The 27,407-nt window shown below is 46.4% G+C and overlaps 1 protein-coding gene across 1 annotated transcript in view; it reads left to right on the top strand.

Moving 5' to 3' along the window:
• The window catches only part of GALNT1 (polypeptide N-acetylgalactosaminyltransferase 1), a 169,778-nt gene that overhangs the window by 132,834 nt on the left and 9,537 nt on the right, over window positions 1–27,407 (top strand). The window contains exons 10-12 of the mRNA XM_039524380.1: window positions 4,447–4,586; window positions 15,280–15,378; window positions 21,435–21,569. Of these exons, the coding sequence (XP_039380314.1) occupies window positions 4,447–4,586; window positions 15,280–15,378; window positions 21,435–21,569 (374 nt within the window). The remainder of the gene's footprint in view (window positions 1–4,446; window positions 4,587–15,279; window positions 15,379–21,434; window positions 21,570–27,407) is intronic.

The raw sequence follows: 27,407 nt of genomic DNA, 5'->3' as shown, positions 1-27,407 counted from the left end.
AGGTTGTCAACTCTGGCAGCTGGGCCATTGAGACACCCAATATGGTGCCAGCTATTTTGGTGCAACAACAGCACCAGAAATATTTCTGTGCTGGACTCTTCAATGGCCTATGAGACAAGCCAGCTGGGTTCCAGTGGAACCTCAAGCCCTGGCTACTTATTTACATCAGAGTCATGATCAGCCCTTGGTACCGTGGGGCACTAGATCTTCTGCGCATCCAGTGATTTCTTGACTGGTGCAGTCCAAGGTTGAACCCATCATGCTGTCCCTGCTGCTCATGTGTCCAGAATACTCTCGGACCTTGATACAACACCACCATGATCAGGCAACTCTGGGTCTGAGGTACAGTATTATGCCTCTTGCTCGTGGGATAGACAATGACCATGTCCTTTGCCTTCATCAAGGGAATGCCATTAACAGTACCCTCCAGATTTCTAGAGACGGGGACCATTGGAGTAGTTGTGGCTGGGGTCCTCTGCCATACCCATGACCTTACTGAAACATGTGGGACATGCCTCCCACTTCCAGGTCCTCCTCAATTCCTCAGCCTTTCAGATCTCCTAGCACAGGGGTTCCCAAACTGTATCGTGTACCCCTGGGGGTATGCAAGACATCTAACACAAGAGCATAAGACCATTAATGGCTATTAGCCAGGATAGATAAGGAATTGTGTCCCTAGCATGTTTGTCAGAGGGTGGAGATGGATGGCAGGAGAGAGATCACTTGATCATTACCTGTTAGGTTCACTCCCTCTTGGGCACCTGGCATTGGCCACTGTTGGTAGACAGGATACTGGGCTGGATGGACCTTTGGTCTGACCCAGTATGGCCGTTCTTGTCTATGAAATCATCATGGCAAATATCCTCTCTGCCTTCAAGAGCTAAGAGAACCGAGACACGGTACCATGTCCCTTCTCAAGGCTTATAATGTTTTTATACTCATCCTTTGCCAGGTTCCTTAATTGTCTTGGCAGTGAATGAAAGAGCAGGTCAGAGTGAACCCTCTTCTACCTAAAAGGACAAAGACTCAAATAAATTAGATCATTTTGGTAGGAAAAATTTATCCCACATTTGGTGTACAATTCATATCACTAATCAACAAACCTTATTGGCAGGATACAACTTCTCACTGTGGGCCAATATGCTAAAGTTCTCAGACAAGTTGGCAGAGGATGCCAGACAGGAATTCCGGGCAGTGTTAGATGAAGGCAGCCTGATGGCTCGGACCTCTCTGCGAATATCCTTAAATGGGGCAGATTCAACATCCATGGTCATGGCATCTGCAGTGTCTTGTGTGCAGATGTTTGATGTCAGTCCGCTGGTCTCCCACAATAGAGTTCCAGCAGATGATCCAAGATCCTGCATTTCAGTGGTTCTACACTCTTGTACAAGATGGATGAGATGCTCCACAGTCTCAAAGATTTGAAGACCATATTAAAATCATTGGGAATTTATGCTCCTTTCTCTTAAACAAAGCAATTCCTCCATCAGTCTCTGCCAAGATGTCTGTCTTTCCCACCAAGGCAACCTGACCACTCTAGCAAATGAGGAAAAAACCCCAGGAGAAGACCATTGTGTCCTCAGTTTTCTTCTTTGGGGGGGGTTATTCAAGACAGACTGGAAATCCCAGTCTGTTTGCTTGCCTTGTCAAGGACATACCAGTTTTTCCATCCCCTATTTTTTCCAATAGGTTATCCAACTTCCTCTGTCCTCTTCCAAGAAGTACAGTCTCTTCTCCATTTGGGAACTATAGAAGAGGCTACCTCTCTTCAGTGAGTGTAGGGTTTCTGTTCACGCTACTTCCTGATTCCAAAGGCAAAAGGAGGATTCAAGCCCATTCCATGACCCATCCTTATTATCAGTGTCTGTCTGGTGGGTCTGGGATGATTCTGCCCTTTATACCAATGTGCTGAGATTACCGTGGTACCACAAGGCAGCGGAGGATGCAGATATAATGCCCCGATGGGTACCACTAAGGGAAAAATCTCCAACACTGGGGGTGCACACACCTGAAGTGGAATGGACATGTGTAACATCTGAAAGAACAGCAGTGACAGCACAGGTTAGTAACCATTTTTTCCCATGTTTTGACCTAGATCCTGATTGTGCAGTGTTTAGGATGTTGGCCTCTGTTAGATGAGTGTGTAGTCTGCCTTTGGTTAGCTTCTGTATGAGCTTACTCAGGAATTACAGGTTTGACACTGGGTGATAGTTGGCTATGCCTGAAATCCCCAGAGTGGGTTTCTTCAGTGTTGATCAGACTGTTGCATGTTTGAAGGAAGAAGGGACATTTCTTTCTCTGAATCAGGTGGTGGGTATTTAAAACCACTTGGACAAATATCACAATTGTACACCATTGAATGTGATTTTTTTTTTAAATTTTCTTCATGGTTATGACTTGAATTCTTATTGTCATTTAGTAATGTGACAGAGTTGTAATAGCATTTTTCCAAAGGTCAATATAACTGATTCTGTGCATGAATGAATGTAGAATACTCTAAAGTTACAAGAGACTCGTTCCTTTGTCTTGAGGCATAATGACAAATAAGTGCTTCATCCATCAGCTACTTTTTTCCAACCGAAAGGTGAGGAACTCCATACTTCAGTTATGTTTTATGTCATACTTGTTCATCAAGGAAGCCTTTCCTTTTATTTTTTCACCTTGATTTATGAAAAAATGTTGAAGTTGCTTGGAAAAGGCTCCTTTTGGTTCCTTGCAAGTATTTTGGAGTTTTATGCTGGTGGGGTGTGATAGTGTCTTCATTCCATCTCAGCAAACTGAGAAAAAGCAAGTACTGATAATACACCAGATTTTATTCCAAATTCTTTTTCTCCAAGGATGATGATTTTTCATGCTATATCTTCACGCCCATAATTTGGGAATTCACTACAAGGCAAGCTTACCACAAATATTTGTCCCCACATCTTTACTCCCATCTTGGTACAACCCTTCTGTACATTTTGGGTGAGCACAAACTTAGTAATCTTTTGTAGGGGAGAAAATTATTGATCCGTATTTCTTGTTCTCAGAACATATAGCTATACTCCTCCACCCCCTCTCAAGTTGGGGAATATTTTTTCACGTTTAAACTTTTGTGAATCTTTATTCAGCTACAATATCACTCACTGCTATAAGTGGGTAGCTATGCAGCTCTTTATGGTGAGTTAGTTTAATGACACAGTATGCTAGTTTTGGAATATTGAAACTCAGTCACACAAGAACAGGAATGCCAGTGGTGGTGATTCTTCCATTATAATTATCTTTAAAGAACATGGATTACAAAAAACTACATTTTCTTTCTTTTATATGAAAATACGGTCTCCATAAAAAAATGGTCAGACTCCCAGTCTGTAGGCCAGACCTGGTCTACTTGATGTATTTATATGGTCCATATGGCATATTTAGTTTGTGTAGAAATCAAAATGTACATTTTTTTTTTAAAAAGTACATTTCTAGCCTGTATGCTGTTGAGGATAAGAGTGAAACTATGTACAGTTTGAGTGTAAACTGTTGCAGTTTCTGAGAGTTCTGAGAGTTGCAAAACTTAACTTTAGTGCCTAATTGTGATATTTTAAATGTCAGCATTAACTATCTAATTGCTGATCATTTTAGCAAATGGGATGGGAAGGACTGAGATTCAAGTGCACATGTGAGAAGGTTTCTGAAGGAAGAGAAGTATCTGAGAAAGAAAAAGAGAGATTCAAAGACCAGGAAATGGGGGAGGGAGGGAAAGAGGGGTAAGAAACAGGGTAGAAATAATGGCAGTCCTAAATATTAGCAGACTTCCTATCTAATGATCATGAATGCAACAATAAGGTACTGAACAAATAATAACTAAAAGGTTAGTTATATAAAGTCCATATTCTACCCTAGTTCTTTGTGCAGACCTCCCATAGACACAAGTGAGAGTTATACTATGGTTGGAGAACATATGTGGTCCCAAATTTATAGCCTGGCCAACAGAGCTTCATTAAAAGTGGAATTCTGCCTTCAACATAGAAAGACCCAGATGTATATTATGTAAGAATTATCCTGCAAGTTATGGTGATAATGATTAAAGGTTTCATCTTTTTCTTCCCTGTTAGCTGAGTCAGTGATTTGTATGTAAATTGTTCCATCAGATACCAATAAGGAATTGTCATATGTCATACAGATTCAGTGGCTTAGCCTTTCCTGTGTTTAGGAAAAAAGGTACAAGCAGTAGTGTCTACTGTGTGACTTTTTTCCTCCAGGTGAACAAGAATTTTTTTTTAAAAGTACACTATATTAAAAAAAAAAAAATCCTGTCTGCCTTTGCCATAGAGATGTATTTAGCTGGCTTGTTACGGACAAAGTATATTTGAAGCATGTAACATGTATTGATCACATTTGCGTTATCCTATTAAAATTCAACAGTTTAAAATTCACTAGCAAACACTGTATGAAATAAAGCATTTTTCTCTACAGGAGTTACTAAGGTAGATTATGGAGACATATCGTCACGCCTTGGGCTAAGACATAAACTGCAATGCAAGCCTTTCTCTTGGTACCTGGAGAACGTGTATCCCGATTCCCAAATTCCACGCCATTATTTCTCTTTGGGGGAGGTAAGGATTATTTTTAATTACATACTTTTAATTTTCCTTTTTGTAAGGGATATCACACCATAACATCCAATTTTTGAGATCTCATTTGAATAGTAAAGCTGAAGTCAGTGTCTCCAGCACCAAAGTGCAGTATCTCTCACAGTTCCATGTCTTTCATCTGTAAAATCATATATTTGACTTGAATAGTTTGGTGAAGTATTACCAAGTGGTTGACCCACAGTGTCAAAGGTTGGGATTTCTTGTCCCTATTTACAGCAGTACTAAATTAGCATGGAAGAGCTTTGTAGACAATCTTTTAGACACTAGTGCGTATTTTATTTATTCAGTTTCATTGATATGTGCATGGTGCTTTACAAACAGTTAAAACTAACAAGGAGCTTAGGGCTTGTCTACATGGCACACTAGTGTGCACCAGCTGAGATGTAAATTCTGGTGCGCCCCAGTGTGTCATATTGTCTGTGTGGATCCTGATGGCGCGCACACTAAAACGTTTAGTGCGTGCCATCAGGATCCACACAGACAGTGCATGACACATTGGTGCCCGTTCCACCCTGGTGTGCACTCGTGTACAGAGTAGACAAGCCCGTAGTTGCATTAGACAGAAAACATCAAGGGATTACAAATAACAAAACATGAAAAAAGAAGTTCTTGGAGTGCTTTCTCATGTCCATTCCATGTTAGGTATGTGCACACTGCGTACACTGTTGCTGGAAATTTTTGCCTCAGTGGTATCTGTTGGGCCGGCTCTAACGTCCTCTGGAGACAGGTACTTATGCGTAGGTATAAGGGACGCCACCAGTCTCACACCCTCTCAGTTCCTTCTTTCTGCCTGTGACAGTTGCTGGAACGACCATTCTTGCTATGTCAGGGCTTTTTCCCCCAGTTTTGGACTCTTCTTCATTTGTGGTTATCATAGTTTAGTGTATACAGTTCTTATAATTAGTGTTAGTGTATATAGTGGTGTAAATAGTTCTTATCGTTGAGGGACTTATTCGCCCCAAGGGCCTTGGGCTTCAAGCCTTGTGCCTCCGGTGGCAAACCTATGCCAGTGAGTGACCCACACTCCAGCTACTTGAAGTGTCAGGGGGAAACTCACATGAGGAACAAGTGCTAGATCTGCCAGGACTTCCAGCCCGGCACTAAAAAGTACAGACACATTAAGCTGAAGGCTATCTTCATGGATGCCTCCCTCAGACGAGTCTTAGAGCCTAGTCACTCCATTGGTGTGAAGTTTCACCTGGCACCATTCACAGTCTCCTGTGCCAAGGAAGAAGCATAAGCAGCAGCACACCAAGAGGGTGCTCACCAAGCATAAGAAGCAGCACACCAAGAGAGGCAAGCAGAGAGAAGACAGCAGAGAGACCTGCACCAGGCCACTCATCCTTGCACAGGCCAGTGTTGGCACTATCGACCCCACCTAGAGCACTGAGTCCGGTGGGGGACCCTCCACCAACACCCGGAAGCCACCGTGGTGCCTGTGGTCTGACAATTCTTCTTCGAGTGCTTGCTCATATCAATTCCAATTAGGTGTGCATGTGCCGTGTGCACAATCGTTGGAAGATTTTTACCCTAGCAACACTCGGTGGGTCGGCTGAAGCGCCCTCTGGAGTGTCGCCTTTACGGTGCCAGATATATACCCCAGCTGACCCAGCACCCTCTCAGTTCCTTCTTACTGTCTGTGACGGTTGTTAGAACTGTGGAGCGCGGCTTAGCTGAACTCCACTTCCCTAACTTAGTGTTGCACTCGTTTATAGTTTTAAATAGTTGTAAAAGTAGTTGTTGTTAGTTCTTTAGTAGTATTGTTTATTTATTGTAAATAGTTGTTGGGGGTAAGGGGCTCCTCCCTTTCCCTCCCTCCCGGTACCCAAGCTGATGCCTAGGTCTCTGGGCTTCAAACCGTGCTCGGCCTCCCTTAAACCAATGCCTACAGGAGACCCGCACAACTCCTGTTTGAAGTGCTTGGGGGAATCCCATCAGTCTGATAAGTGCTGCATTTGCAAGGCATTCAAGCCACGGACTAAAAAGGAACGGGACTTTATGGAAGCATCTCCTTATGGAAGAGGCACTTAGCCCTATGTCCTCGGCTCCATGCTGAGTCCCAGCACCGACCTCATCAGTTTGAAGCGTGTCTGCGGCACCGGAAGGGTCAGCACCGCGTCCAGACACTGGCAAAGACTCCCTGCACCGGACATCTCCAACACGTCTACCAGTGTGGCACTGCTCGCTGTGTCCGGGACCGAAAAAGTAGCATAAACAACCTGCTGCTCCCTTGTAGTTGGCACCACCTGTACCTCCCTCAGAGCCGCGTCCCTGTTGGACTGTCCCGCAAAGGCACCAACCCCAGTACCAATGACTCCGGCACCACAAGGGCCGTCAGGTTCAGTACACATAAGCTCCTGGTGCGTACAGTGGTCGAGCTCAGGCTGCCATCCACTCCGGAGACTTTCTCCATGGCACGCAACCTGATTGCGCTCGCCAAGACGAGCCCGTCGCAACCTTCAGTGCTGCTGGTACAGGCTGTTCCCTGAAAAGGAAAGCCTTCCATGATGTGTCCTCCATCACAGAGTGACACAGGACAACACCGATCCCGGTCACGGTCCTGATCCAGACGCTGGTTGTGTTCATGGCACCACTCGTAGTCCCACCACCGGTCACCATCTTGGCGCTGGTCGCACTCTCAGCGCCGCTCTGCCTCGCAAAGATCTTCTTCCTGGTATGGTCAGTACCAGTCCAGATCCCGGCACCAATCTCGATACCACCCTGGGCACCAATCTTCTCAGAGTCGATCCCAGCGCCGTTCTGCCCATAAATCTTCGTTGAGGTCCAGATCTGCCTCCCAGCACCGATATGACCATTGGTCCCAATCAGGGTCACGGTACTGCTTGAGACCATGGCGCCGATCCCCATCTCCACAGCACGGGGCGGTACCACATTACAAGGCGACCCAGCATGCACGCTCGGCTCCACTTTGGCCGTCCCGTCCCACCTCAAGGTCGTCCCAGGCAGAAAGTGGCTACCATGTCCAGGACCAAGATGCGGACAGTACTAGCCAATGGCACGATGAGGGACAGGACCCTGGTCAGGGATCTCCGCAATGGTCCTTTTGGACCCCTTGGGCATACCATCAGGACCAAGGTGTCCCCTTGGGGGCTTCTCGCTCTGCCAACTCGGAGCCCCTGGTACCTGAGGCCACGGTGAGTCGTCCTCCCCTGGGTGGTTCGGAGGCGACAGCTCTGCCCTCAGCTCAGGCCCATGCCCCCAGCGTGGTGGACCTAGGGCAGCCAGACCTTCCCCAGGACCCGTTAGTCCCAGGTGTTTACTCCTCCTCTTTGCCCGACGAGACGGTGGCAGGTACATCCTCCTCTGGCCCCCCACCTATAGACCTCTGTGCACACCAGGAGTTGCTCTGCAGGGTGGCACAAAACATGAGCCTCCAGGTGGAGGAGGTGGTGGAGGTTTAGGATCCTGTAGTGGACATTCTCTCGGCCAACACCCCGACCAGAATAGCCTTGGCATTAGCCTGAATAGTCTGGATAAAGGGCACTACAATCTGGCAGTCTCCAGCCTCTATTCCTCCAACTGCCAAAGGGATGGAGAGGAAGTATTTGGTCCCCTAGAAGGACTACAAATACTTGTATATTCATCCCCAGCCGTGCTCCCTCGTTGTACAGTCGATTAACGGAGAGAGAAAGACACAGCCAACAAGCTCCTGCTCCTAAATCCAAGGACCTAGATGTCTAGATATATTTGGGTGCAAAATTTATTCTACTGGCGGTTTGCAGCTCAGTGTGGCTAACTAGAAGGCCCTCTTGAGCTGCTACAATTATAATACCTGGAACTCAGTGCTAAAGTTCAAAGAGCTTATTCCTCAGGAGTCCAGAGAGGAGTTTGGGGCCCTACTAGAGGAGGGCAAGAAGGTAGCCAGAACATCCTTGCAAGCCTCAATAGATGCTGCAGACTCGGCGGCTAGGATTCTATGTAGCTATGCGCCACATCTCGTGGCTACAGGTCTCCAGTCTCGGAACTCCAGCAGACTATTCAGGACCTACCCTTTGATGGCCTTGGTCTGTTTTTGGACAAGATGGACTTCAGAGTCTGAAGGACAACCAGGCCATCATGCGTTCACTGGGCATGCATCCCCTGGTGACGCAACATAGGCCCTTCCGACCCCAACCCCAGCGCACCTACCCTAATCCCTGGCCAAGACAGAACTTCTCTAGAAGACGTGGCCAGGGTGGTAGGCAGAGACAGTCTGGTCCTCAGACGGCCATAACCAGGCTCCCCCACCCAAACCATTGGCAGGGTCCAAACAACATTTTTGAAGATGCGCCCAAGAGCGGAGCACCAGTGTCCTTCCAGGATCCTTCCCCACCTTTCAACAACCGCCTCTCCTAGTTCCTCCCTGCGTGGTCCCGTATAACGTCAGACCGCTGGGTCCTACGTACGGTGGAAAGTGGATACTGCCTTCAATTTGTTCCACCACCCTCCTTCCCTATCCCTGTTCAGGGACCCCTCTCACGAGCAACTCCTTCTACAGGAGGTGCAAACACTCCCAACTATTGGAGCTATAGAGGAGGTTCCAAGGGAACTGAGGGGCAAGGGATTTTACTCACATTATTTTCTAGTTCCTAAGGCAAAGTGCGGGCTACGGACCATCCTGGACCTGCGCAGACTCAACAAATTGATGGTAAGGTTGAAGTTCCACATGGTTTCCCTGGGGACCATTATGCCTTCCTTGGATCCTGGAGACTGGTACGCCGCCCTCGACATGAAGGACGCGTACTTCCACATAGTGATTTACCCACCACACAGGTGTTTCCTTGGCTTTGTGGTCAATCAACAGCACTTCCAATTTACCATCTTTCCCTTCGACCTATCCACGGCACCAAGGGTCTTTAGAAAGTGTATGGCCATCGTAGCTGCCTCGCTCCGTCGACATTGGATCCAAGTGTTTCCGTACCTCGACAACTGGTTCACTTGGGGTCGCTCCAAGGACCAGGTGCAATCTCATGTTCGGTTCACCATGAGCTTGCTCAGACAGCTGGGCCTGCTGCTCAAGATCGAAAAGTCCACTTTGGAGCCGACCCAAAGAATAGACTTCATTGGAGTAGTCCTATATTCAAGACTCGCCCGTGGGTGTCTACTGCACTCCTGCTCCAGTCCATGGCGAGCATTATCCATGGCCTCCAAAGCTTCCCGACCTCAACAGCACAGACGTGCCTCAGTCTCCAGGGACACATGGCGTCTTGCACCTTCGTGACCAGACATGCCAGACTGCATCTCCGTCCACTTCAGGCCTGGCTCTCAACCATATACCTCCCAGGCCGGGACAACATGGGCACAGTGGTCACAGTACTGCAGGAAGTCTTAGCCTCCCTGGTCTGGTGGCTGAACCCCAACTTGGTATGCGAAGGGGTACCATTTCATGCCCCGCAGCCCTCCCTAGTCCTAACTACTCCATTCATCTCAAGGAATCACATCTCCTGGGAACCCGGAACGTGCTGGCAGATCACCTCAGCAGATGCTTTTCCTCTCACTACAAGAGGTCCCTCACTACAAGAGGTCACCAAATTAATCTTCCAAAGGTGGCGGACTCTCCAGGTGGACCTGCAAAACAGGAAGTGTTATCAGTTTTGTTAGCTGCGTGGACACAGTCTGGGCTCCCTCTCTGAAACTTTCCTATCCCCATGGGCAGACTGCCTATTTTACGCCTATCCCCCAAACCCCTTGGCTCACAAGGTCCTCCTAAAGATTAAACGAGACAAGGCAAGAGTTATTCTGATAGCCCCAACATGTCCGCAACTGCGTTGGTCCAGCAAGCTCCTGGATCTCTCTGTGGTAACTCCACTCTTGCTCCCATTTTGCCCAGACCTAATTTCACAAGATTATGGCTGGTTGCTTCATTTAAACCTTGCCTCCCTGCATTTGTCTACATGGATGCTCTATGGCTGAACCCTGAAAAACAGGCCAACTCAGAACAGTTTCAACAGATCTTGTTAGGCAGTAGGAAGCCTTCCACCAGGGCTACCTACTTGGCCAAATAGAAGCATTTCTCTTGGGTTTCTGAATGTGCGCTCTCTGCATCTTGATCTTCCCTTCAGTCTATCTTGACTGACTGTTTGCTTCACTTAAAGCAGCAAGGCCTGGCCCTCTTATCTGTTAAAGTGAACTTAGCAGCCATCTGAGCCTTCCATCCCACAGTGAACAGCAGGTCAGGGTTTTCCCACAAGATGATAGTTCGGTTTCTCAAGAGGCTGGAGGGGTTATATTCTCAGGTCCGCAAGCCAACCCCCCGTTGGGACTTAAAACCTGATTCTGTCAAAGCTCACGGGTCCCCCCTTTGATCTGTTAGCTTCCTGCCCCCTGCTACTTCTGTCTTGGAAGGTTTCCTTCCTGGTGGTGGTCACCTCGGCCAAAAGGGTCTCTGAAATCAAGACCCTTACATCAGAACCGGCCTATGCGGTGTTTTTTCAAGGACAAGATCCAACTGTGTCCCGCTTTCTGCAGGAAGGCCGAAGGGGTATCACAATTCCAAAACAACCAGGACGTTTTCCTGCCAGTCTTCTTTCTGAAACCTCACAAGAACTCTGAGGAACGACAGCTTCACCCGTTGGATTCCTAGGCATGCCTTCGCCTCTTATCAAGAGGACTAAATCTTTCCGCAAATCCACATAGCTTTTTGTGGCAATAGCAGAGAGGATAATAGGGCTACCTGTGTTAGCCCAGAGGATCTCGTCCTGGATTAACCTCCTGTGTCCGGGCTTGCTATGAACAGGCAAAGTTTCTGCCTCCAGCGACCTTAACTGCCCTTTCCACAAGAGCCCAGGCCACATCAGCAGTGTTCCTCCCAATCAAGACCTCTACAGATCCACAACCTGGTCATCGATGCATACCGTTGCATCCCACTTTGCCATCACCCAACAGGCCTGAGACGACGCCAGTTTTGGAAAAGCAGTGTTGCAGTCAGCATGTCCATGAACTTTGAGCCCATCTCCTGGGGTACAGCTTGTGAGTAATCTAATATGGAATGGAAATGAGCAAGCACTCAAAGGGGCGGGGTGGGGGGAAAAAAGGTTGCTAACCTTTCATAATGGCTGTTCTTCGAGATGTGTTGCTCATGTCCATTCCATGACCCACCCTCCTACCACAAGAAGTCTGGTTAACTCCAACAGTGAAAGGCAGGCGGGGAGGGGGCAGCACATAAGCACACGGCTCCAGAGGGTGCTAGAGCCGGCCCAACAGAAAAATCTCTGGCAACGGTGCACCCGGCATGCACACGCCTAACATGGAATGGAGATGAGCAACACCTCTTGAAGAACAATAGTTACTTAAGGTTAGTAACCGTTTTTTAATGCAGCGAGACAATGGTTACAACAGTGAAAGAGTAGGAAATACGTTTATTGTTAGATATGTTAGACCATGTATGGTCATACCAGATCAGATCAGTGGTTCATCTAATCCACTCTTCTGTCTCTGAGTGTGAGCAGTTCCAGATACTTCCAAGGGAAGTGCAAGAAACCTTGTAGTGGACAATTAAGGAGTAACTTGCCATAAGTAAGGTGGAGTTTCCTCTGAACACTATAAACAAGTAGTGCTTTAGTACTCTGGTGCATAATAATTTACATGCTTTCTTTGAAAAAGAAATATTTTCATCCTATGTAACAAGAATATCTGTGATCACTTTATCTATACAAATATCTAATCCCTTTTTTAAAAATGTACTAGGTTCTTGGCTTGTACTGTATCTAGTGACCAAGTCCCATGGCTAATTATGCTTTACAAATATGTATTGCCTTTTCAATTTTAAATGTTACATCTTTCAATTTCATTGACTATCGCCTTGTTTTTATATTATGAGACAAAGGACATATAGGACATCCGAGTTCACCTTCCATAGTGCCAGCCGTGGTTTTGTATACCTCTTATTTCCTCTCTAAACTAAACAGACAAATCTCTTTTATATGGGGGGGGTATCTTTTATGCCTCTAATTTTTGTAGGTTATCTCTGAATCTCCGTATTTCACCTGTCTCTTTTGAGGTAGAGTGACCGGAACTAAACATAGTATCTAGAGAATGTACGTTTGATTGACAAAATGGCATTTCATTTTTTCTCCATCTTTTATACAGTCTCATACGTAGTTTGAATTTTTGACTTCTTGTGCACGCTTGAGTAGAGTTTTTTGTTGAAGTAACCACAATGATGTCTAGGTCCCTTTCCCGAGTTACTTTAAAACCTAAGAATGTGTCTGAGTAGTTCAGATTATTCATTGCAGCATGAATAGCTAACAAGTCTTGTGCAGCTCCATATAATGTTTCTCAGAAATTAGACATTGACTTCCCATCCTGGAGCAGTAGCACTGCGTGGACAGTGAGATTCTTATTTCCCCCAGAACCACTGGGAAGTGAATGGGAGGCAGGAGCCGATCACCCCTCCCAGTCCGTAGAAGCAGGGCCTCTCCCTCCCCCCAAACACATGCTGCCCTCCACCCGCTCAAGGAGGTGGAGGAAACTGCTGAAGGAGATGCTGTTTCGGAAGCAGTTGGGGGTGTGTGGTGACATACCTGGGGTGAATTGTTAGGAAAGCTGTGTGGATGAGTGTTCCTGGTGTGCTTTCTTCTCACATTTTGTCCTGCACGAGAGCCATCCTTGTTGGTTGCTGGAACAAAGACAGGCTACTTGCCTCAGAGGAGTAACTGCAGGAGGATTTCTGTTGCAAATGTGAGAATCTTGTGGGGGCTGAGAGTGTCACTACAGATGCACAATATTTGACATTCCTGTTGCATTTGATGTCAATGAATTTCAAGTGTCTTTGTTTCTGATTTTACGTAAACTAAATATTTCACACCTACAGAGTGACTAATCTTAATTGAAGGCTTGATATTTATATTTAATATAAATATAAAATGAAGCTATTTTTGAGACTTGCTAGCACAAAAAAGGCAGAAAAATGGAATGCAAAGCAGTTTTGTTTATCGGTCTTCCCTGTGCTCTCCTATCACATTTGACTGAACAGCTATACATATTTTCCAGAAATAGTCACCTGGTATTATTTGGGACTAAGTGAGAAAGTTCATCCTGAAAAGAACATTTTTATAAAGCCAACTGCCAGAATACCGTATTTTCCGGCGTATAAGACGACTGGGCGTATAAGATGACCCCCTAATTTTCCAGTTAAAATATAGGTTTTGGCCTATATTCGCCGTATAAGACTACCCCCCCCTTCCGAGGCAACACCTGACTGCCCCGACTCCATCCATCACCATCCCAACAGACCCCAGGAACTCCCACGCAGCGCCTACCCAACCCCCCCTTCCCCATCCCCTGTCTGCCCCCCCAGAACCTCTGCCCGATCCAACCCCTCCTCCCCCCCAGTCCCAGCCCTGACCCTGGCCTCTTACCCCTACCGGGGGCCAGGGTCGGAGCCACAGCCGCGGGGCCCGGCTCCCCGGGCCAACACCGGGACCGGCGCCACAGCCGCGGGGCCCGAGCTGGGCCAGGTCCGAGCCGCGCAGGCGGGACCAGCCTGAGTCGGGGGTGCTTGGCTGGGACCGGGCTGGGGTGCTCGGCCAGGGCCAGGAGGAACCGTCCCGCCCCCCTCCCCCACATGCCCAGCTTACCTGCCCGCTCCTTTTTTCAGGCTTCCCGCGAACATTTGATTCGCAGGAAGCCGGGGAAGGGGAGGAGAAGGAGGGCAGAGCGGTGTCATCTATTAAGCCTGCTCGGATTGGCTGAGTCAGAGAGGCGGGCTATTACAACCTTTGCCAATCCGAGCAGGCTTTGTATGCATTAATAGAATACACCGCTTGCCGGGATTGGCTCAGCGCGGTACATACAGTATCAGCACAGGGACGTTCTGTATGTAGCCGAAGCTGTTTATATCCGGCGTATAAGACAACCCCCGATTTTTGGGGGTTGTTTTTTAGTATAAAAAGTCGTCTTATACGCCGGAAAATATGGTAACTATATTTTTATTCCACAGTGCTGTAAAATCTGCTGGTATTACATGTTTCACTTTAGTCTTTCTTGTGTTTCCATCCTCTATTGTATTAAATTTTAGTATTTCATTGGAGCGAAGGGGTCAGACAACTGGGGGCATCTGTTGGTAAGATAGAATGACTTGTTTCTAAAATACCCAGATTTTATGATCAGCTGAAGGACGCAAGTGAAGTATAACCTTTTTTTATATATATAAATACAATTGGCTAAACTGGTTTGGATAAAATAACCAGCCCAAGTAATGTACAGCATTTTTTTTTTAACATCATGGTGCTTCACATTTTCAAAGCAGTATGGAAAAACCTTCCTTCCAACCCTGACATTCTATGATTCTATGAAATCAAACCTGAATCTTTTGTGGTTAAAAGTGTATTTTGTTTTTTGTGTGCCTATGATTTGACTGGTTCCAAGTTAGCATTAGAAGCTCTGAAATAATATGAGACTGGTTTCATAGATACCTAGTTTGTCTGAAACCAGGAAATTCTGTAAAGCTCATGAGAGCCTGATCTTGTAAGTTATAAGCTTTGGACCCTGGGACGCTTATGCTCAGCTGTAACTCCAACTTTTTAAAAGATTTGTTCATTGCTATTTGTGAATCCAATGCCAGTGGTATCCTCAGTGGGTTGATTCTGTTCCCCCCCAATAACTATTAATAAAAACTTGTCTTGATGTATGTTATGCTTTATTTCTTCTCCAGATAAGAAATGTGGAGACAAATCAATGCCTGGATAACATGGCAAGAAAGGAAAATGAAAAAGTTGGAATATTTAACTGTCATGGAATGGGTGGAAATCAGGTGACAAGATATTTTGCAACTTTAAATTATTTCAGACATTGCTCATCTGTCTATACATAATTTTCAGCACTTTCAATAATTAACTGTACAGACAATGGGCTGTTTAAAAAACCCTAATGTGAGAGGTGGCTTGCAAGATGAGTTAAGAGTACCTAAAAAGGTTTGTTTGTTCTTCGAGTGCTTGCTCATGTCGATTCCATTCTAGGTGTGCGCACATCCACGTGTGTGGCTGTCGGAGATTTTTGCCTTAGCGTACCCATAGGGCTGGCTGTGGCACCTTGTGGAGTGCTGCGCTCATGCTGCAGTATATCAGACGCCACCAGCCCTACGCCCTGCCCTCTCAGTTCCTTCTTACCGACCATGGTGGTCAGTCGGAGCACCTTTCTTGCTTAGCAAGAGCTAGCAGTTGTCTGCCATTCTGAACTCATGCCTTAAGGCCATTGTATATAGTTTGCTTTGCTAGTCTTAAGTAGCTGTTAAGTGTGTGTTAGTAGTTCGGGACCTAGCAGGGCTTTACCCCAGGTGGGGCATGCCCCGGTCTCCTGGGTTCAAGCCCTGCTCGGACTGCAGCAAGCCTATGCCGGTGAGTGATCCCCACAGCAGCTGCCTTAAGTGCCTGAAGGAGTCACATGAGGAGTGGTGCCAGATCTGCAAAACTTTCGGCCCTGCACTCAGAAGGAGCGGGACATCCGCCTCAGGGCTCTCCTGATGGAGTCCGCCTTCCGCCTGGCTTCCGAACCATCCAGGCAGGTCGCTCCACCGACAGGACCCGACTCTGTTCACCATCGCCAGTGCGATAAGACCAAGAAGGGCTCCCTGGCACTGAGCAACAAGGCCCAGGGGTCATCTATCAAGGGACCTGGACCTGCCCATCAAACTGCCTCAAAGCCACGCGATCGTGCCTCCCCGACTGGGTTGCCCAGCACCCCTAAACGCCCACCACCGACTTTTGGGAGCGGTATGGGACCTGCACTTCTGCCTGCCTCTACGTCATCCCAGGCTCCCACGGTGCAGAGAGAACACAGGTCTCCACCTGCTCCGATGACGACCCTGATGCCACAGAACCTGGCAAAGGCTCCCCAAAAGGGCAAGCCCCCATTAAGACCTGACGGGAACAACGCCGGTCACCGGACAGAAGGCATCCATCTTCACTGCTGCGTCGGGAATCCCGGGGAAGATCCCAAACGCATCGCCGGTCATCTAAGTGAGCTTCCAGATCCCTGCAGTGCTACTCTTCGGCACAGCGCTGATGCTCCCCATACTATTCCCAGCACCATTCACTTTCTCAGTGGTTGTCCTCTAGGCGTCGGTCCTGATCACCAGCACAGTGGCATTACTGGGCACCAGAGCCTGCTCCCTCATTAGTGGCACTGCAATGGCAGCACGGCCAGTGGCCTTATTGGAGCATGTGGGGCATACCAGTTGTGAACCTGCCTCTTTCACCAGCCTTGACAGAACATCGAATGGCAGCCCCATCGGTACTGGAAGCCCACTCTGAGGTCAGGGCGGAGAAACCTGTGCCTACCCCAAAGTCTCTTTCTCCAGCGGTGGTCGAGATTCCAGCACCCCCACCGGCGGTCCAGTCTTCCTCGTCATCCCCACACAAGGCAGTTGTGGGGCCTTCGAGAGCTAGCCCGCCGGATGACTTTAGGAAGCATCAAGGCTTTCTCTGGCATGTGGTCAAGAACTTGGGGTTCAAGGTGCAAAAGATGGTGGAGCAGCACCCAGCCTGTGCATGATTGAGCCATCAAGATAGCCAGGGCCTTGAGGCAGACCTCCTCTTCCATCCTGCCCACCTCAAAATGGGCCGAGAAAAAGTACTTTGTGCGGGCCAAACGTTTCGAATACTTATACCCACCTGCCCCCAGGGTCTCTGGTTGTATCTGCAGCCAACAAAAATGCAAACAGGTCCCCACCCTCTTCTCTCCCAGAAACAAAGACGCTAAGAAACTTGATTTATTTGGGAGAAAGATGTATTCTACCACCAGCTTGCAATTTCGGGTGGTGATTCATCAGGTCCTGCTGGGCCAGTACAATTTTAATCTCTGGGACAGTCTCAGAAAGTTCCAGGAATCTCTCCCTCAGGGTTTCGCCCAAGAGTTCGGCATTCTGGTGGAGGAGGGCATGGTGGCAGCAAGATGCTCCCTGCAAATGGCATGGGACATGGTGGATTCGGTGGCAAGTGTGGTGACATTGGCGGTGGTCATGCAACATAGTTTCTGGCTCCAGGCTGCAGGCCTCTCCCAGGATATGCAGGCCTCAGTCCAGGACCTACCCTTTGATGGAGCTGATCTGTTCTAGGATCAAACAGAAACCACACTGCACAGGTTGAAGGACACTAGGGCTACTCTTTGCTCGTTGGGTATTCACACACCACAATCAGCCAGGAAGCCCTTCCTACCACCGCTGCCACCAAGACCCTGGCAGCCTTATCAGGGACCTACAAGGAGAAGAGATGCTAGTTTTAGTTGTCGTCGCCCTTCTTCCTCCTGCTCGCCAGCCTAGTCCGTGGCTGCTAAACACCAGGGGGCCAGAAGCAATCATTTTTAGGGTGCACTCGAGATCAACACCCTAATCAGTCAACGGGATCCTACCTGCCTTTTCCTCAACTGCCTTTCCCCCTACCTCTCGACCTGGTCATGGGTTATGTTGGACCGCTGGCGTCCTGGACATAGTGGTTTGGGGTATACTCTGCAGTTCTTGGCCACCCCTTCTTCCCGACCCCTTCCCCCCCATTTTCCTGTCCCTATTCAGTGACCCTTCTCATTCAGGAGGTAGAGAAGCTTCTGGTTTTGGGGGCTGTGGAGGAGGTTTCTTGGACATGGAAGGAAAAGGATTCTACTCTCGCTACTTCCTAATCTCGAAGGCCAAAGGGGGCCTCAGACCCATCCTGGATCTGTGGGGCCTCAACAAGTCTCTCAAGAAGTTGAAGTTCCACATGGTCTCCCTGGCCTCCATCATCCCCTCCCTGGATTCAGGGGACTGGTATGCTGCTCTGGACTTAAGGACGCTTACTTTCATGTCTCCATATTCCCCAGGCACAGGCACTTCCTGCGTTTTACAGTGGTCGGGCATCACTTCCAGTTTATGGTGTTACCCTTTGGCCTGTTTTCAGCCCCCAAGGTGTTCACAAAATGCGTGGTGCTGGTAGTGGCTTAGCTGAGACGATGCGGGGGACGACTAGCTCTTCCTGTATCTTGACGACTGGCTTGTTAAGGGCAGGACTCCAGGGCAGGTCCACTAGAGCCCCAGCCTGGTGCGATTCATCTGCAACGATCTGGGCCTGTTAATAAACACAGAAAAGTCCACGTTAATGCCAGTTCAACACAAAGAGTTTATTGGAGCAGTTCTTGACTCCACGCAAGTGCGCTTCCAGGCCATGTAAGACTTGATTGCCCCCATGAAGAGCCATCCGCTTACCACAGCCCACACGTGCCTGCAAATGAGGGGCCACATGGCCACGTGCACTTACATGGTCAACCTGCCCGTCTTCATCTATGACCTCTGCAGGCATGGCTGGCCTCGGACTATATCCCCAGCATGCATGCCCTGGACCGGGTGGTCACAGTACCGAGTCATGTCCTCTTGTCCTTGGACTGGTGGCTGGATCAAGAGTCGATGCTGCAGGGGATTCCCTTCATGACACCATCTCCATCACTTACCATGGTTTCGGACACGTCGCACCGGGGCTGGGGAGCCAGTCTGGGCGAGCTCAACACTGAGGGCTGCTGGCTACACAGCAATGTACTGTCAACAGGCAGGGTGGAGCCAGGTCTTCAGCCCTTTGCCGGGAAGCGCTTAGTCTCTGGGACTTGTGTGTGTGACATACCGTTCATCTGGTAGCCGCCCACCTGTCCGGATTCAAGAACGTCCTGGCAGATGCCTCAGCAGGACCTTCTCATTTCACCACAAATGGTCGCTCCATCCAGAGGTGGCCAGCCTGATCTTCTGCAGTGGGGGACTCCCTAGGTGGACCTGTTTGCGTCCCGGCAGAACAGGAAGTGCCATATGTTCTGTTCTCTGCAGGGCAGGGACAAGGCCTCCCTGTCAACGCCTTCCTGATTCTGTGGACGGGAGCGCTGATGTGTGTCTTCCCACCAGTTCCATTAATCCACAGAGTCCTGCTCAAGGTAAAGCAAGACAAAGCAATGATCATCCTCATAGCCCTGGCGTGACCTTGTCAACACTGGTTCGGCATGTTGCTGAGTCTCTGGGCAGCCACCCTGCTTCAGCCACCTCTTTGGCTGGAATCTGCTGTCACAGAACCACAGCAACCTGCTGCACCTGAATCTGGAGTCGTTGCACTTGATGGCTTGGCTGCTGTGTGGCTGAGTGCGGACGAACAGGGGCGTTCTACTGGTGTCCAGCTGGGCAGCAGAAAACTGTCCACTAGGGCTACGTATGTGGCAAAGTGGAAGCGGTTCATGTGTTGGGCTTTGGACTGACATGTTTGAGCAAATGAGGCCCTGCTGCAGGATATACCGGACTATTTACTGCACCTTAAGCACCAGGGTCTATTGCTATCTTCAGTCAAGGTACACCTGGCAGCCATTTCCATGTTCCACTCTCCGCTTCAAGGCCGTTCGGTCTTTGCATACCTAGAATAGAATGGACATGAGCAACACATCTCGATGAACAACAGTTACAAAAGTAGGTAACCGTTTTTTACCTTGTTGCACCTAGTGAGAGAGACATGGACCTGATTCAAAACCAGCTGTAGTCAATGGGTGTCTTTCCAGTGACTTCAGTGTACTTAAATGTCATCCACTCACATCTGGTAGATAGGTGTCATCTAATTACTCCTGGGGGAATTCTGCGCCACTGCACAATGCAGAATTCTCTGTTTCCTGCACAGAATTGGGGATGCAGAGCTACTGGCCACCACTAGGGGCCATTGGACTCTGCAGAGCCCAGTGAGCAGAGCACCCGGCCTGACTGTGCAGTTTCCAGACCACTCTGCTTGATCCTCATTCTCTCGGGGATGGAAGAGGACCTGGGAGACCCAGCTCTGGCAAAGGGTGAGGAAGGGCAGGGCTGCACCACACTATGCCCCCTGGCAGAACAGTAAAGAAGTTGGGGGGGGGGGGTAAGTAAAGGTTCTGTGGGTGCGGGTGTCTTGGCTAGGGGTGCCCCAGGGCTGGACTCTGCAGGGAGAGTGGTGGTGTCTGGGCCGGGGAGTGCCCTGGGGAGGTGGGGGGTGCTGCTGTCTAGGCTCTGGGTATGCCCACTGCTGGGCTCTGGGCTGTGAGGGGTACCCCGTGACTGGGATCTGGCCTGGGGGGGTTCCCTGTGGCTGGGCTCTGGGGGGATGGGAGTTCACGGGGTTTGGGCTCTGGGGGCCCCACACAGCCCCCTCCAGCACCCTCCAGCTTGAACTGGGTTGGCATCAGGGTTTCTTTAACTGTATTCCTGGGGGAATCTTTTATGCTGTTTTCTCTATTATTGTTCACATACTTGTTGACAGGTATTTTGAAATACATTACCAAAATAATTGAAACTGAAGGGATTATATTGTGTTGTTTTGACAAATAAAATATGCAGAATTTTAAAATATTGTGTGCAGAATTTTTAATTTTTTGGCACAGAATTCCCCCAGCAGTAATCTATGCAGTAGACATCCTGTAGGATCCCTTGAAGTGCCTTCCTACAGATTCTCTCTAGTTGATTTGTCACTCTTGCAAATTCAGACAGAAAAATGCTATTGAGTTTATAGTTTTCATTTTTACTTTTGTGATTCTCCACTCGACTATATTTTGTATCTACTTCTTTCTATAATTTTATTATTTTATTTGAAGCTCTGCATTGTTGGTTGCCACCCTGCCAAAATTCTCCATTTCTAGGGAGCTCATCCTATTTTACTATTTGGGAAGTTTTTTATCTGAAAAACTGCCCTATTATTGACATGGTGTTATATTTGTCTCCTAAGAAAACAGTTTTGTATATAGTGTAAAAAAAAATTGAAGACATTTTTAAGTTTAGTATAAGTGAAGTGGTATGTGAACCTTCTGTTTTCTCTGTGGAACCCAGTAGATGAACACTGTTATTTTTCTACAAAGGTTTTCTCATACACTGCCAACAAAGAAATTCGAACAGATGATTTATGCTTGGATGTTTCCAAACTTAACGGCCCAGTCACAATGCTCAAGTGCCACCACCTAAAAGGCAATCAACTTTGGGAATACGATCCAATGGTAAGTCTTTGTGATGCTGAAAGAAGGCTTTCACTTAATTTCTTGTATACATTTTTACATAACTTATGATAAACAGTATATTGCTGTTACTAAAGGCTATTGTATGTTGGTCAGAACAGGGCACTGTGAGTCAGGATTGTATTTCTAGGTGTCATCAGTTCTCTGTTAACTCGGACAAGTCACTATGCTTCTGTTTATCTTCCTCAAAAACAATTATAACTTTCACAGTACTGAGTCTTCATGTTTGGAAACTGCTTCAAGATCCTCTGATGAAAGGTTTTGGCAAAACCAGAGAGGGAAAATTACACTGGCCCAAAGGCTGGAATTTTCTATTAGTCCTGGACCAATAAAAATAAAACCAACATTAAGGGTCTTGTGATATCTTGCCCCTGCCAATGTTAAAACCAAATATTTTTATTATTATTATTAAAGTGGGGTTACTAAATTTTGAATAGTGTAAATCTTTCATTTCTAACCCTGGCATGTTGAGATATAGGACTTTCAAATATCATTGCTATCATATCTGTCTTCTCATTTGAATGTCAAAGCTATTTTTTAAATCATATATTGCAATGATAGAGCTAGAAACTAATTACTTACACCATTTGAAAGCTTTCATGTAATATAAAACAGTAATCTCTAACTTCAACAGTTTGTCAAATATCAGCTTCTAAAATCATGGTGCAATTAAAATGTTAGGATAGGGTGAGAGGAGTCATATTATGTGATTTTTTTTTTTAACGTCCCATTTTCTGACCAGTGGAGCAGTGAATACAGACAAATACCTCTTAATTTGAAAACTTTTAAGATCAGCTTCTATACTGATGACAGTTAGATAATTCCTGTTAAGGAAAATCTTGACCCTGCAACTTACTAATATTCTTTGAGGAGGATAAAGTGGATAAAGGAGGACCAATAGATACCCTATTTGGACTTTCAAAAAGCCATTGATAAAGATGCCTCATGAGATATTGAGGTAACTTAGTAGTTATAGCTGAGAGGCTAAAGGGCTGATGATAAATAGGAATAAATGAGTTATCTCTAAGAAGAAAGATTAATGTTATGATTGCTCAAAGGGTCTCTACCAATACTGATGTTCATGTTTATTATTGATCTATATATTGAAGAGTGAGGTGGCAAAATTTCTGGCTGACAAAATATAGGTCAGTCAAATCTAGACAATTCAGTAATACAGGCAGATGGAATTAAATGTAGACAACTGACAGGAAATGCACATGCAAATGGAAGGAACAATTTTGAACTATTTAGACACATTTAAAGGTTCATGAAGCCATTGTCTGTCTATACAGATTCCATCCTTAGTGAGCATGTAACCAAGATCTGATTCTTTTGAATAATAAAACCTCTCAGTGCTGCAAGATGTCATTGATGTTTAGTACAATTTGAAAAAGGATGGGTAGACATCAATAATAAGAATATTATTTGCACTTATATTAGCTGCAAGGGTGGTGGCCCTTTGGACATAAGGTCCTGTCCGTTTGCTGGATCAGAAAGAAGTCATTGTGTCAGTTCAGGCTCATCCTTTTATGTCAGAAGCATGCTCTTTGTCTTCCTAGTCTCTGGAACCCTGTTTCAGCAAGTATATGTGACCTTCCCCACAGAGTGGTACCTCTCTGGAAGTATGTACAGTGTGATTCACCTTGATCACCTCCATTGTTTTTAGTTCCTGAAGGAGCTGTGGTAACCCTCCCCAATGAAGGAAAACACGATCATACTTACAGTCCTTGACCCACAGTGATACATAAATTTAATACTATATGTTTCCCCCAAAGATACTGCCTGAGGTAGCAATATCTATCACATTTCCTCCATAAAGCAGAGGATATACCTAGGGTGCCCGACTGGCATCCTTGGGGAACCCATGACTTATTCTCTGGATTGTGTTTCATTACAATGTCTATCACAAATATATTTCTAGAAACTTGAGATTGAGTGTGTAGGACATAAAGTCAGCCAGAAGCCTAGATCTGGAATCATTCCTTGATATAAATTGCTAAAGATTCAACCAATAGAACTAGATTACGGTTTTGGGATTAAAAAAATTAATTGAAACTCTTAAATATCTTTTCAGTGCTACAAAACAAAGGTGTTAAATAGAGCAAGAAGAGTTGGCAATAACTAATCTTTAAAACTCTTCATTCTTTTCTAGCATAGCTATATTTCCTGCTTAAAAAGTGATGGTTAGTAATGTTATCACACAGTAGTTCCTCAGAGACTGAGTCTTTTCAACTCTTCTCCCTTCGGTTCAGTTTTTGCTTCCAGGTGTTTTTTCAGTGTCTCTTTGGGTGGGGAAGCAGAGGAGAACCATGATGATGTCACTCCCCTGCCTTGTATAGCCCTTATGTAAGGCAGGAACCCTTTGTCTTATAGTGGAAAACCACTGGCATTCCAAAAGGGGAAGAGGGGTATCCGGTACCAGGTGACGCAGACCCGTGTCTCTGCATGGCTATGGCAGCCATTGCTCCTAGGCTGTCTCCAGTGCCCACAGGAAGACCAAGCCCTTTTACAGTCCATTGTCTCTGCTATTAACCATTAACCCTGTCTGGCTTTTCCATTGTTGTACCTGAAGGGCTGCTTGAGGGTGATATCATACAGAAATGATACAGGCATACAAATTAGATAATCACATTCAGTAAATCATAACCTTTCCAATGATCTCACATGAGCCATCTTGCATAAAGTATATCTCAGTTATGTCATATTCTTATTATAAGCATATTTTCATAAAGACTGTGGAGTGAAATGTGTCAGATGGATTTGCCTGGCACGTGACCTTTGTTAATTAGCAGGTGATGTATAACTCTCAGATCTTTCAAGGGAAGCTTTTACCTGGCCAAGAAGTCATAAAGACAAGTCAGAGAGCCTGTAGTAAGGACTCGTTTCCCAAACAGCTGAGTTGTTTTGTACTGTTTTTCCTTATACTTGCATTGTATAAGAAGCATCTGGTCTGGGACATTAGATGTCCCAGAAAGGACCTTGTGGTTTATTTTGTTCTGTTAAAAGCCTATTCGGTGATTCAGTCACAACAGTACAGACCTTAGGTGCCTCCTCTTTTTTTGTTTTTATCAGTGCATCACTTGATTGGTTTGCACACTCTAGATGTCCCTCTTCCATTTCTCCAGTTTGATTCCTGCCTCCCTCTGTGGAGCACATAGGAAGGTGCCCTTCACGGTTGCATCTGGGCAACATTTTATGAGGAAAACATGAAATAACAAAATAAGGCCAAGAGAAGAAAAACACCTCAGTTGTGCTTCATAGTATCTGTGAGGCCATGAAGTGTTTTTGCTCTCACTTTGAGAAACCTTCACTATTTCAATGAAGACAGCAGTTGAAACAGTTCATGTGGCTTCAGCAGACAAAAAACAGCCATCTCTTTTTGCACAGACATGAGAGAAGCTCACTCACATGGACAATGGCACTCCCTGAAGCACATTTAGGCTGGGGAAAGGAGATTTTCTAGGATGTAAAGGGATTCATTGATAAACTCACCTTTCCTGTGGCCCCTGAAGTGGTAGAATGGCTTGAGTATTTTCCTGGAGGCATTTAATGGATAACCTGCTAGACTACCCACTCTATACCTCTTAATAAAGCCATTTACATTTCTGTGAGGTACCAGCACCGCCTGTTTCCTGACCGCATCCTCTCATTCTCCGTGAGGAATGACCCAACCCCCGGTGGCTCCATTGCAGTACATGAGGGGGAAAGAGGGCAACAGGAAACCTATGGGGCTATATAGAAGGGCTCAGATCACTCTAAGGAAAAGTGCAACCATAAATAGTGTTACAAAACCAGAAAAATTAAAACCAAACCTGATTTTAACTAAAGCTTATTTCTTTAATATTGATCTGCTTCAGCTCACTACCTGAAGGTAGTATTTTTATTTTAATATATTCTAGGCCCCAATGTAAGCTGGTAGCAGTAACTGACTCTCCCTGCTTCTTGCTGCACGTGTGAGGATCTCATGACTCTGAACCATTAAAACTAGCAGTGGCACAAATCAGAAATGTAAATGAATGCAAGTAACTCAGCCTTTTAAAGGGAACTGTGCTGGGCATTTGTGGTAGGTGCAACAATCCACAGGATTTGCAGCTTTTTACAGGGAATATTTTATGTGAGCATTGAGAATTGTGTGCATCTGAAAGAAAATTACATGTGTACCCAGTGGTGGAGCTTGCTGTTGCAAGCTCCACCAGTTCAGTCATAAGTGCATATTGCAACAGTGCAATTCTCTGGTGCAATAATGGACTTAAGTTTCATAACATGTAAATGTGGGAAAGTACTGTGTGTTAGTACTGTGTCAGTCAGCTGCAATAAACACTCAGTTGACACAAAACTAACATGATTACCAACAGACACATTCAGCCACAGTTAATTTTTGTATTGTAGATCAGGCCTCAGAGTGACACAAAAACTTCACCCTAAGACAGGGGCAGACTGTTTTCCCATACAGATTGTGTCTCTCTCTCACTCCTCCATACACCTAACTCCCAGAATATCTCCTGTCCAGTATAGGCAGGCAATCATCTTTCTCAGACTCTGGCTCCCCAGTGCAGGTAGACCCATTTTCATTAACCCCCCACTTGGATCCAGTGCTGGTGACTGGGTGGTGCTTTTGGATGGTATTCTGTTAGGTGATTGATGGATTAACTACCAGTAAGAGCCTAGCTGCTCTACTTCTGTCTCTGCATGTGGCCTACCTCACTCTTCTGCAGACTTCAAGAAAATAGAGGAAACCCACCAAAAACACAACCCATATACCAGACATTGTGTTGCTTTCTTCATCCCAAGCACCTTGGCCCAGTCTACGCAAGCACTAAGGACCTTGTTATATCTAGAACTGGCCAAAACTCAGGTAATCTGGTTCATGAGAAGTTTCAGTATTTCAGAATTAGATTTCTGTCTGAATTGGAACAAACCAAATGAAACTGAAAGGATTGTAAATTTCAAACAGCAGCTGTCAGGGCTCCCAGGATCTGCGGCTCCAGAACAGATCTGCCAAGTGGACAGCTTAAGGGCAGGGGACCCCAAGTCTTCCAGACTCCCATGCCAGTTAGCTCTCAGGACTGCCTGTTCTGAAGTAGAGCAGCATGAGGAACCACGAGCCCCAGGAGTGTGCCAAGGCAGACCACATGGTGAGGCTCCCCTAGAACCAGGGACCCTGGAAGCCCAAGTTTCCGTACTATAGAGCCAGGAGCCTAGACTCTGAGAGCCCTGGCTACAGCCAGTTCTCTCAAGGTGTTCAGGATTTCCTGACTCCATGGCAGGGCTGCCTCAGAGTTGTGGATCCTGGAAGCCTGAGTTCCTTGATACCAGAGTAGTCCACGTGGTGGGGCTTCCCAACAGTCCACCAGACAAATTAGCAGGGAAACAGGCAGGAACCCTGCCTGTGATTCGGCAAAAGTTTTGTCAAATCCAACTTTATTTTGCAACAATCAGCATTTTCCAACTAAACTGTTTCATTGGAATATTTCCGACTAGCTCTAGTTAAATCCTTTTTATATATAGCAGCCTACTCATATTAAATTTGTTTCTTCATGTAATAGGGGTTGAAAACATCTCCAGTATTTTGCTTAGTTGGAATTTGTTCAAATTGTATAAAAACTGGTGTCTGTCTTTATCTCTAGGCTATCAATAATTACCATTTTTCATTGTTATGAAGTGCTGATTCTTAACAGTGCTTTCTTAAATCCAAGACAGATTTTGACAGTAACACAACATATAAAGCATATCCACCAAAGTTGTGCTTTAGTCATTGTACTTTATTCCAGCCACCTCAATGGGCATGTACTGCTAGCTTTTCAAAATTTGAATCTTGCG

This window comes from Mauremys reevesii, linkage group 2, assembly GCF_016161935.1.
Source record: "Mauremys reevesii isolate NIE-2019 linkage group 2, ASM1616193v1, whole genome shotgun sequence".
NCBI lineage: Eukaryota > Metazoa > Chordata > Testudines > Geoemydidae > Mauremys > Mauremys reevesii.
Note: the sequence above shows the minus strand (reverse complement) of the source record. Positions and strands in the feature narration are given on the sequence as shown.